The 13,030-nt window shown below is 42.1% G+C and overlaps 1 protein-coding gene across 2 annotated transcripts in view; it reads left to right on the forward strand.

Moving 5' to 3' along the window:
• LOC106091832 (serine-rich adhesin for platelets) overlaps positions 1-10,428 on the forward strand; it is a 202,132-nt gene extending 191,704 nt beyond the window's left edge. For both annotated transcript variants that reach the window (XM_059363140.1, XM_059363141.1), the window contains exons 4-5: positions 2,774-5,105; positions 9,040-10,428. In XM_059363140.1, coding sequence (XP_059219123.1) covers positions 2,774-5,105; positions 9,040-9,800 — 3,093 coding nt within the window. In that variant the 3' untranslated portion in view covers positions 9,801-10,428. The remainder of the gene's footprint in view (positions 1-2,773; positions 5,106-9,039) is intronic.
• The last annotated feature ends 2,602 nt before the right edge of the window (positions 10,429-13,030 follow it).

The following is a 13,030-nucleotide window of genomic DNA, read 5'->3' on the forward strand; positions in this document are numbered from 1 at the left end:
TATTAACAATTTGGTCCAAGTACCCAGAAAGCCGCCCTAACCCCAAAACTTCTAAAAGCAGACAAATTGAACGTCCATACCAAGATTGTGCCCAAATGAAAGGTTTTCGGGAGTTGATTAGTAATCTGACATACAAAATCAGATCGAAGTGTAAGGGGTCACCCCACCCCCAAAAACGGCCCAAATGGGCATATGACCCATCAAGGCTATATGAGACTCGGACCGATTTTCTTAAAATACAGATTGTGTAGGTTTTCGTGGAAGGAAACAAAGGTTATATAATTTTTAAATATCGGTTGATGGTTGACCCTCTCCTTACCCCAAAAACGCCACCCAAAACTTTAAGTGGACTGATAGACACAATATGGGTATCAAATGAAAGGTATACTAGAAAACGAATATCGTATTCAATTTTGGGTCCAAGTACCCAGCGGGCCGCCCTAAATCCCAAAACTACTCTAAACAGATATACTACACGATATGGAATTGAAATGAAAAATATTCGGCAGTAGATTATAAAAATGGCATAAAAAATTAAGTCCAAGTAATGGGAGGTTTTCCCACCCCTAAAATGGCTATATGGGATTCACCATGGCTATATGGGATTCACATGAAAGATATTTAGAAGTAGATAACGAATATGAAATTAAAATTTGCATTCAAGTCTAGGTGGCGCCTTTTCTCCTAAAAATACTTCAAACAGATTAATTGTTTCATTATGACAATATCGAACTCAAATGAAAGGTATTTGAGAGTAGAAAACGAATTTGATATCCAATTTTGCAGCCAAGTGTTTGGGGGTACGGCCAAAATCACCCCCTAAACTGAACTTCGTTTCCAACTATAGCTATATGGAACTCAAATTAACTATATGGAACTCAAAATTATTTGGGAGTAAAAAACGAATTTGATATCTACTTTCAGGGCAAAGCGCCGATGGCCGCCCCAGCCCCAAAACACCCTCCAAACTATTCGTACTTAGCGACCATGGCAATATCGGGCTCAAATTCAAGGAATTTAGGAGTGGAGGACGAAATTTATATCCATATTTGAGTCGAAATGTCTCCCCTAAAAAACATTCTCAATACCCTAACAACATGGCCCGACGCCAGAGCATTCAGTGTCGCTTGAGTCCGGTCACCGAACTCGTTACAGTGCGATTAGGCTGACGCCTGACAGATGATATACTCCTCCAGAAGTCCATTTGACTCCCTTTTTCTCAATAAAGACTCTAGCCTAGGTGACCCCATACAACCATTTTTCCAGTGCTCCTTCTTCGGGAAAATGACGTCCTATCCGTCACCAAGAAGAACCGATAAGATACTTAATCAGTGGCGGTGCATATGACCTGCCGCTTCGCCTCATTACCAGCCCCAGTAGAAGGAAAGAATGTCCCAAAGTCGAGAAGCGCCACATTCCCGACTCCCTCAGTCTAAGGTTGGTCTACATTGCAACAGACCCAACATATACTCGTTGAATACTTTATATGGTGTATGACAATAAGCGCAAACCTTGGGCGCCACTGCGGAGTACCAGACCAGAACCGGCCTAATAACCGCCTTATATATCGAGTGCAAAGTCCCCGGCTCAAGCCCCTAACACCAACCTATCTGGTTTCGCTAAAAAAGAGTGAATTCATTCCTTCTTCAGTTTAGTATCTGGTTAAAAATCACGTCTTTTGTATTTAGATTTAATTAGGAGATGACCTTTGAGGTTACCGTAGCGCAGAGGTTAGCATGTCCACCTATGACGCTGAACACCTGGGGTCGAATCCTGGCGAGACAATTAAAAAAAATGTTAGCGGTGGTTTACCCCTCCTAATGCTGGCAACATTTGTGAGGTACTATGCCATGTAAAATTTCTCTTCAAAGAGGTGTCGCATTTCGGACTCGGCTATAAGTAGGAGGTCCCTTATCATTGAGCTTAAAAACTTAAATGGGACTGCACTCATTGATATGTGAGAAGTTTGCCCCCGTTCCATAATGCTATGTTCATGGGCAAAATTTGCAATTTATTTGATGGCCTTTGACAGAGTATAGCTAATAGCGATATCTCGATTAGACTTCTTAAGCACATAAAAAGCTGTTTAAGGTTTGATTCCGCTAAGGCTTCACCACCCGATTCTGCTGAAAATTGGAATCGTCAGTTGTGGCATGGAATGGCGAAGTTAGTTTTACCCAACCCCATGGTGGAGGGTATAAAAATTATTTCAACTTTCAGTTGGTAGAAAAAGCGCCTCGCAAATAGTCTTAAATCAGTAAATATGAACTGATGTCACTAATCATGCATTTCCGTTGGAATTGTTGGTATTGACATACGAGTATTATGGTTACTCATGGTTTAACATTTTCTTTTTGTTCCTCCGCCTCTTCCTCCTCCATCGCCTATATAATCTTTTGTATTACGTGAAGCTTAATAATGTTGAAACGTATATATTTCCCATAACCAAGTGATCGCACTATAAATGATCATGAATTGCCAATAAATCAATGTCAAAATTGTAAACACTTCACCTCCTCCATATCTGCCCATTCCCCTACCCTTTCGGCACTCATTTGGCAGCACTTACTGTGACTGCTGGCTCAGTTGGAAATGTCGGCATTGTTGAGGAAATTAATTGAGACATTTTAACCTTTAAGCTGTATGGAGTGTGGAGTCACTGCTAAGGTGCACGTACTTAAGTTACTAATCGCTTATTGTTTTCGTTTCGTTTGGTTTTTTCTTGTGATTTTCTCATTTTCTTCTTGTTTTTGTTTGTCTGCTCCAATTACAGATGTTGGAACGAATGCTGGCAATGGGCCAAGCCAGGCCTCTGAAGGACGGAATCTCAGCAGCAAGTGATCTCATTGCAGGCAATGAGTTCTTAAAATTGTTCATGGGCCATGACGAACTGGAGCAAGAGTTCTATGGCAGAAGTCGAACAGAGGCGAGCAGCAGAAGAATACCAGAGGGGGATTTTTTGGAAGATTTCAAAGACAGCGTAGAATTTGACAAAAAGTCAGCGGAAACGGGGAGAGGCCGTGAGGCAGGCAGTCGTAGCCTTAAGATACAAGGTCCCAAAGACAATCAGGCGACGGAGGGCCAGCAGGGGGAGGGCAAAAAAGTTGCACATGTGAGTAAAACTTCATTTCTGGATGATTACGAAGAGAATGATGCCATACTCGATGCCGAGGCCAGAGATATTGATTTGAAGAGAGAGAAATTCCGAGACAAAGAAGACTATAAAATATTGTCGGTTAGTGTTTCCTCCTCATCTTCTGTGTCATCATCATCATCGTCCTCCTCCTCCTCTTCCTCTAGTCAACGAGGAACAAATGTGGGGAAAAGTCCCACAACAACTTCAACCACATCAAGGTATGACAATAAATCGTACACAAAGTCAGTCGTGACAATGACACCGCGACCACCAACAACGACAACGACAACCAGATCGCCATCCACAACAACAATCAAGTCAATATCCACCTCACACAAACCCCATACAGCTGTTTCATCCACCAACGGCGACAGCTTCATCAATCGCTCACATAAAAGTGAGTTCTCTGTGGAGGAGGTGCAACCTTCAACTGCCAAACAACATCAACAGCTGTTGCAGCAACAGCGCAAACCACAAAAAGTCATACGCAAGACATTCACCCGTCATCGTTCCCCATCATATCCCATAACAAGTGTGGCAGACACCCTGGAGGCATTGGACTCCGAGAACAGTGCCTCCAGTCAGGTGGCCCAGAATGCAGCGGCACCTGCTGCGCCTTCAGCAATGCAATCATCAGCATCATCGCTGCGTTCGACCTCCACGGTTACCACAACGTATCGCAGTGGTCAACGCAACGTGTCCATTAATCATGACACCTCCCAGTCAGCAGCACACACCGCTGCTCATGAAGTCCATGACAGCGACATTACCAAAGACATCGATCAACAGCAGTCAGCTACCGGTGTTGACGATCAGTTATTGCCATTTCAAACGGTCATCTATCACGACACCAAAAGCGGTGGTCGTGGGCCTCAGTCACGTTCCATTTCATACTCTTCCATTTCGCAAAATGTCGAAGACCTCAAGAAATGGCATCAATCCGGTATCTTGGCTGAGGCTAGACGCAATGTTAGCGAAAGTCTGAAGGCTCTGCAGCCAGCCGTTCATCAATCGGAGCCGGCGAAATTCTATTCGCAGCCCTCCAAAATGTACAGCGAACCTTCGAAATTCTATTCAGAGCCTGCCAAAGTGTACTCAGAGCCTGCAAAGGTCTATGGAGAGCCTGAGAAATTCTATTCTGAGCCGGCAAAAGTCTATGGTCAACCATCGAAATTCTATGGAGAGCCCTCCAAAGTGTATTCCGAACCCTCGAAAATGTATGGGGAGCCAGCAAAGACCTATTGGCCTATTACAACGACACCCAGTCCGAGTATTGGCACCACCACCAGTTCGACGACGACGACCACCAATAGGCCAATTACCACAACAAATTTGCCACAAATTACCACCACAACTGCAAGACCCAGCAACTATGTGGCTTCACGAAAACCAGCCATTGTGTCACGTATTGCATTCGGTGAAGCACAAAGCAGCACCCCCACCACTGCGACATCGTCGGCCAGCATCTTTAGCACAAATCCACCGACAACAACCACAACAACGGAGAAACCATCATCAGCATTTGGAAATCACTATCAACAGCAGTCGCATCCACATCAACGCACCTTTGGTCATCGTCATCAGCCATCCTCAGTGGCTGTGGAGAATACGGCTTCAGGAGCGGCTCCTGCACGTCGCATACTCTTTAACCTGGATCGTTTGCCTTACGATTTGTTGAATGCTCCACAACCTGCCACCCAGCAACCGGCGGCACATTTGGAAACAGCTTTCAACCAGCAACATCACCATCAGCCTCCACTACCCACACTACCCCCTCCTCCCCACCAACAACAGCAGCAGCCACAACGTCATCATAACATTAATCCATGCTTAGAGTCGGCAGTTTCTTCACTATTTTCATCATCCACGTTATCTGCTCACCCAGCAGTAATAAAACAACGCCAACAACATTCATCATTGTCAGATCAACAACATTCTAATCAAAATGCCAAAGGATTGCCCAACGGAGGTAAGTAAGCAAGCAAAATAGAAAACTCAAAAAACGAAGACACAAACTACTATAAAAGCACTTCCATTGAAGTTTTTTTTTTGTAATGTGGCAAGTTTACTTGTTATTTTCTTCTGTACATGTGCGACTTAAGTCTCTTCTCGGAGGGAATTATTGGATTACCTGAAAAATGGCTTTAGGAACTCTATTGAGTCAAAATGTTTAATAGAAAATTGGACGTATGTTTCACTGCGATGGAAAATTTTTGTTTCCGTAACCCATTACAAAAGCGCCAGATCTCGTAGATGGATCCATCGATTTAAGCGCAAAAATATTTTATCAAACAACCATCCATCCTCAAAAGTTTTGACTCGCGATTATCTGATAATGTATCACTAGTCGTACTACAAGCTGTGTTCGATAGACTGGCTCCCTAGCTAAGTGAGATGTTCTTTGCTTATATCAGCATATCATATGTACTCATGAGATGGAGAGGCATAAAGGACATTTTTATTCCAAAGGCAAGAAACTTGCGCTACACTAAAGCAAAATTCTTCTGGTCGCATTCGTCTGTCATTCTTTACGCCAACAACTTTAGAGAGGTTAATAAATACATATCTTAGGCCGAAGTTTCCGGAAGATAGCCTGTTTCAACAATAGCACGAGTATAGCCAGGGCAATTCCACAGAAAATGTTTTTCATGACCAAGACGACTATAAAGAAGGTTCTCTCCCTGTCAAGGAATATACAATTTAGAACTTCTTGACAAGGGGGTTTGCTCCACTAGTGCGTAACCGCCATCAATCGTGAAAAAGGCATCAATACTAGGTTCGGTTGAGAAGAGGAAGCTGACATCAATCCGGCAAATGACACCATGGACATAAAGGTAATCCAGTGATCGGCTAGTAGTGCGTGAAAACTGGGTAAGGTTAGGTCAGGTCGAAAAAGGTTGCCGACATTAATTCGTCTCAGTGAAGGACTTGTAGTGCACAATAAATACAAAACTAGTAAAAGCGTGCTAAGTTCGGCCGGGCCGAATTTTATATACCCTCCACCATGGATCGCATTTGCCGAGCTCTTTTCCCGGCCTAAGAAGAGGCTTAGGCAAAAAGGATATAAGAAAAGATTTGCTCTGCTATTAGAGCGATATCAAGACATGGTCCGGTTTGGACCACAATTAAATTATATGTTGGAGACCTGTGTAAAATGTCAGCCAATTCGAATAAGAATTGCGCCCTTTGGGGGCTCAAGAAGTAAAATAGAGAGATCAATTTATATGGGAGCTGTATCGGGCTATAGACCGATTCAGACCATAATAAACACGTATGTTGATGGTCATGAGAGGATCCGTCGTACAATTTCAGGCAAATCGGATAATAATTGCGACCTCTAGAGGCTCAAGAAGTCAAGATCCCAGATCGGTTTATATGACAGCTATATCAGGTTATGAACCGATTTGAGTCTTATTTGACACAGTTGTTGAAAGTAAGAATAAAACACGTCATGTGTCACGTCAAAATTTTAGCCAAATCGGATAGGAATTGCGCCCTCTAGGAGCTCAAGAAGTCAAGTCACCAGATCTGTTTATATGACAGCTATATCAGGTTATGAACCGATTTGAACCATACATGTCACAGTTGGTAAATATTATTACAAAATACTTTGTGCCAAAATTCATTCAAATCGGATAAGAATTGCGCCCTCTAGAGGCTCAAGAAGTCAAAACCCAAGATCGGTTTATATGACAGCTATATCGGGTTATGGACCGATTTGAACCATACTTGGCACAGTTGTTGGAAAATGTCATTGCAAAATGTCGTGCAAAATGTCATTCCAATCGGATAAGAATTGCGCACTCTAGAGGCTCAAGAAGTCAAGACCCAAGATCGGTTTATATGGCAGCTATAACAGGTTATAGACCGATTTGAACCGTACCTGGCACAGTTGTTGGATATCGTAACAAATCACGTCGTGCAAAATTTCATTCTAATCGGATAGGAATTGTGCACTCTAGAGGCTCAAGAAGTCAAGACCCAAAATCGGTTTATATGGCAGCTATATCAGGTTATGGACCGCTTTGAACCATACTTGGCACAGTTGTTGGATATCATAACAAAACACGTCGTGCAAAATTTCAGCCATATCGGATAAGAATTGCGCACTCTAGAGGCTCAAGAGTCTAGAGATAGGCTAGAGAGTCAAGTCCCAAGATCGGTTTATATGGCAGCTATATCAAAACATGGACCGATATGGCCCATTTACAATACCAACCGACCTACACCAATAAGAAGTATTTGTGCAAAATTTCAGGCGGCTAGCTTTACTCCTTCGGAAGTTAGCATGCTTTCGACAGACAGGCGGACGAACAGACGGACGGACATGGCTAGATCGACATAAAATGTCGCGACGATCAAGAATATATATACTTCATGGGGTCTCAGACGAATATTTCGAGTAGTTACAAACAGAATGACGAAATTAGTATACCCCCTATCCTATGGTGGAGGGTATAAAATGTCGTCCTATTCACGCAATCCCTTATTGTTTTCCTTCCCATGCGCATATAAGTATATTCGACTATCCCTGTCTTCCCAATTTTGAAAAAGACGACCATGGCCCCGTAGTAAGCCATGCCTTTAGTCTTGGCCAAACTTGTCACGGAAACTTGATCAATGCCTTCCTCCTTCTCCTACCTGTGGAAAAGGCTTCCATCATGCATTCCGTCGCGATTTCGCCGTCCACATCCTTGATGAAGACCGTCGCCTTTGTGAGCTGTGGTGTATCCATCTCTCTTTGCGCCCAAGGGAGTGTGGGTATTTCCAACGAGCTTTTTGACGGTATTAATACATTCCGCTGACGCATTAAGATGTCCCCTCTATACTCACAGCTCATAATTCGTATGGGTGGACCCCCTTCAGAGTTCAGAACATATTCGTTTACCAAATGCCTCACCTGACACCGACGATCTGCTGGAATCCTACCGGATGCGCAGCCGATATCGATATCTGCATAAGTCATCTCATCTCTGTTGTGCTTTCTTGCCACTCCGTCGTAAGAGGGCGGGTCCTTACCTTTCTCAGCGACCATCTCCCCTACCGTGATGGATGTGGCCTCCGTTTGGAAGTCACAGTCCTCCATGAAGACTCAGGGGTCTCCATCCGCAGGACACTGTTTGGAGTCTCCATTGCGTAAGGGCTGGTTGGGTTTTCCCAGAGTACTTGAAAGCGGGGAGCTCTTGTTCTTCTTCAGCTGTCCTATGCTCTTCGGGAAATCCAATTCTCTTACCAGCTTCAGTAGAAGTGTTTAGAATGTCAGTTTTATCCCTTCTAGCATCCTGCACTTTCGCCCGATTGCGCTGCAGGTGCATAATCCTCTGTCGCTTTCCTCGTGCCCCGAATCGCTTTCTCGGTCAACTTGTGAGTTTAGCAAAGCCATCGCTTACTTCTGCCATTATCCTGCTGCCCTCATCTCTCCTTTCGGTTGTGATGACCGATTCATTAACACTGTCGCTGTTTCGGAGTCTGCATCACCACCTTTTTTTACAGGCTGGAGACGAACTGTGCAACCCTCTGGTTTATCTGTCTCTTCCTCATTTGTTAGTCTGACGACTAGTTTTGCGCTTGCAGCTTTAGTACATATTTCGAGATACGGGATTTTTTTTTTTTTTAGGAGCGAAATGAAACAATTTCGCAATTAGCGATCTAGCTGGTTCAACGGTAGGAACTCGAAGGCAGTGAGTCTTATTGCAGATTGCCACATAAATCTAACCTACATATGTATACATTTTAAATTTGTCAAATTTTCCAACTATCACTGCTGATAGTTGTGAGAATTGTAGTCATGAAAAACAAAGTTTATACAAACTTTTTCATATATAAAATCGTTTCAATTTTCCTTTACCTAAACATTTCTGCCAGCGTTTCATTAAATTTGATTTTGTTTCTTCTTTTCGCAGATCTAGTCAGATGTGTTGCTGAAATATCCAACATAGCACCTGCAACCGCCAGCAGTGGAGCTGATGATGTTGGCCTAATCTTTACCACTGAACGCAATAATATTGAGGAACTTTTTACACCAACCCCAGAGCAGAATTACGAAGTGGAAGAGTCAGTGAGCGTAATGACAAATGGGCGAGCCCATGGCATACAAGGAAGCTCTGGGCGAAATAGTTTAGCATTGCCTACCCCACCACCACCACCACCATCATCACCAGGAGGGCATCAATTCCAAACGAGCAGACAGCGTATACACTTTGGCACCAACTACGATGGAGCAGATGTCAGTGGAGGAGGTGTGGGTGTTGTTGGACATTACAACACCAACGCCAATGGCAATGGCGATGCCTTTAGTCAACAGCATCAACACCGACATCATCATACTGAACCCAATTCTGCTTCCGATTATAATGCCTACGATGATGGCAGTGATGGTAGTGATCACACCAATGACGATTACAATGTTGATGATACTGGCCATCCCAGAGGATCGGTACCACCCAATGGTGATGATGACTCCAAAGTGGCCTATGTTGTGGAGGGACGCAACTATCGCAAATATCGGGTGGAGGAGAAGACAGACGATGGCTTCATTGTGGGCGAATATGGAGTGGTCGACCATAATGATGGCAATTTACGCGGTGTGCGTTATACCGCCGACTCCACCATAAATCGCAGCCTCATACAAAAAGCCTTGTTGACATTTTTGAAACTGAAATAGATTTCCATTTTAGCTTAGTTTTTTGTTTGTACTTCTTCTTTGTGTTTCCTTTTCGTCTCTTTTTCTTTTTGGCAAAGATCAAAGGAGGCGTTTTGAGTCGTTCAGCTAAATAGGTCAGCAAAGCTTTAGGCAAAACGAAGAAAAAAAAAAAGACAAAAACATTGCAAAAACATGGTCAGTAGAGTAGTTAGTGTAGAATGTAATGATGCTGAAGATGCTGATGAAGTCGGCGTTGGCTGTTGTTGTAGCGAAATCACCAAGCAGCAGAAACAAGCAGTTGAAGGTATTAAACTATTGTGATGATTCCTATATACAAAGTTACAAAATAACAAAAACAAAAAGAAAAAAATTAAAACAAAAAACCACAACGAATTGTAAGGTAATGATGTGATTGTTGGTTGGTTGGTTAGTTGCTTGGCTGCCCGTCTGGATGGCTGGCTGAGTGGTTGGTTCAAAGATCATTCATTCCTTACACTATTGCCTTAGAGTTTAATTTAAATAAAAAGTAAGTCTTAAGTAGTTGCCTTCTCGTTTTGTCCGAAGAAGCCTCAACACAACACCATTCGAAACCAATCAACCAATATTAACGCATCCCATAACAAACAAATGATATGAACCTATGTGATTCAATTATGATTATTATTTTATAGCAAAAACTAAAAAAAAACATTAAACTTAAAAGAGAATAGTTTATTGTAATGTCTGTATGTATGTATTTTGTATTATTATTATTTTTTTTGTATTTTATTTTACTCCATTATGTGTTAAAAAAGTGTTTAATGGCGCCACCTTGGCCAAGTGTGGAAGAACAAGATATTATTCGGATCTAGGATTATGAATAGAGCATATATGCTATAATAAGAGCAGAAGTTAAACAATGTAAATTACAGCCTATTGAATAATGATGGATTGGATGCAACCTATCCTTTATAGGTTGATTATGGATTGCAACCCAACTTCTGTTGAGTTGCCAATTGGCAAATTTTTTATAGAAATGTCCATTTCTACATTGATTTGCATACTTTTTTCCAATTTACTTAGCAGCTGAATATTTACATCACTAATATCAAATGAAACTGACAAAAATTTCCAACTTCATACTAATGGTTCGATTATGGATTGCAACTCGACTACAGTTGTGTTGCCAGGAGGCAAAACCACGAATTAAAAATAGTATAAAGTTGGAAATTATTTTCAAGTTCATTTAATATCAGTATTTTTATAGTCAGCTACAAAGAAATTTGTAAAAAAGTGCGTAATTCAATAAAAAAAATCTGGACCAAATTTGGCTGTTGTTAACGCAACTAAAGTTGGGTTGCCATCCATAATCGACCACTTAGAGTTGCTAAAAGCATTAGGATTACTCTTAGTTTCAGTTTCCATTTCATAATACCTTGTGTAAAATTATAAAATTTAGACATCGTATTCAAGTTGATTCTAGGGACAAAGTGAAGTCATGAGTGGGCTTAGCATGGATGGCATACATGAGGTCGCATGGTGGGATAGAAAAAAAAAAATACTAGTATAAAATCTGCCATTTGCGAACGCGTATGTGATATCTCTTTAAAATTAATATTTCAAGGACCTATGTGCTCCGGGCACTTCGTGACGGGGACCTGGCATTCAGAAAAAAATTTCGGTCTGCTAAATTTTTTTTTTACCAAAAAAAATAAAAAACATTTTTTTTACATTTTTACCTCCATAGCTGCATACATTTTAACCGAATTGTCGGATGTGGACACTTTTTACAACAAGGAAATTCAAAATTTTGTAACCATTTCAAATCTGCATCAAAATGAATATCAAAACCATAAGATATATTGTAGAACTCAAGAGGGTATTTTTATTTTGTAGCGATTTATGAGCACCTTTCGAAAATTTATTCGAAAGGCTTGGGGTTAGCCAAGTTTATTGACGGCAGTTCTCTGGCCTTCACCGCCAAATCGTCTGCCCTTTCATTTCCCCTTATTTCGTTATGGCCCGGCACCAAATCGATGCGGATTTTTCCAACCTCAGAGAAGGCATTAATCTCCTTCTTACACTGCAAGACTGTTCGTGACCTTACCGTCCTGGTTGTTATTGCCCTTATGGCAATTTTACTGATAGTAAAAATGTTCACAATCGACGTCCTCGCGTTTTCACCATACCACTTGACGCATTCCGTGATCGCCCGGATCTCCGCCTGCAGGACCGTATAATGGTCAGGCAGTCTAAAACAGATCTCAGTCTCTGGGTTCTCAATGTAAACCCCCAGACCCACTCTGTCCTCTAGCTTTGATCCATCCGTGTAACATGATCTTCCAGATGGCAATACTAGTGTTCGGTCAATCCAAGACTGTGCAGTGTCTCGCACTCGACTTCAAGATTCATCTCAGGTATCCGATCGGAAACCTCTTCCCTTCCTTCCAGGTTTCCTGTCGTCGCCTCGATTATACCGCGATGGTATGAGCTGCTCCCATCCTGAATCCATTCTCCCATCGCCTTAAGTCTCATAGCCGCAGTGGCTGCCTCAAACTTAATCTGTATGTCAATGAGTCGGATATCTAGAATAGTCTCCAGTGCGCTAGTGGGCGTGGTCCTCATCTCTCCGTCTATGCCAACACAACATGGTCTCTGGACCTGTTGTATGGTTCTTATGTTGCACTTTTTCCCCATAACAGTCCACCAAACTACTGAGGCGTAAGTAAGTATTGGTCTAATTACGCTCCTGTAGAGCCAGTGGACTATCCTGGGATTCAGGCCCCATTTCGAGCCTACGGCCAGTCTACATAGTACACGTCAATGTTCAATTTTGTAGATCAAAATATTGGTGTTTTTGGTAACTTTAACCCTATATATAAACCGATCTGAACCTAATATGAGTCACTGTGTCAATTTTCAGCGAAATCGGATTATAAATGCGTCTTTTATGGGGCCAAGACTTTAAATCGAGAGATCGATCTATATGGCGGCTAATCCGAATCCGAACCGATCTGGGCCAAATTAAAGAAGGATGTTTTTTTCCATTCTTTTACTACCATCAGAAGAAGAACCAGGTTCAACAGCTAATATAACAACAGCTAATAATAATAGTATCCTGCTTATTTTTTAAAATTATCGAAACCGTACCGGCCGAAATGCCATACCATACTCGGCCACGTCTTTTTTCTTTTTTTGACGATTGTAGTAGATCAGTGAATCGCTTGTGAGACGAGAAACAGCACTGCTTCTTCTGTCCATTGAAGTCTACT

Source organism: Stomoxys calcitrans, chromosome 2 (assembly GCF_963082655.1).
Source record: "Stomoxys calcitrans chromosome 2, idStoCalc2.1, whole genome shotgun sequence".
Lineage (NCBI taxonomy): Eukaryota > Metazoa > Arthropoda > Insecta > Diptera > Muscidae > Stomoxys > Stomoxys calcitrans.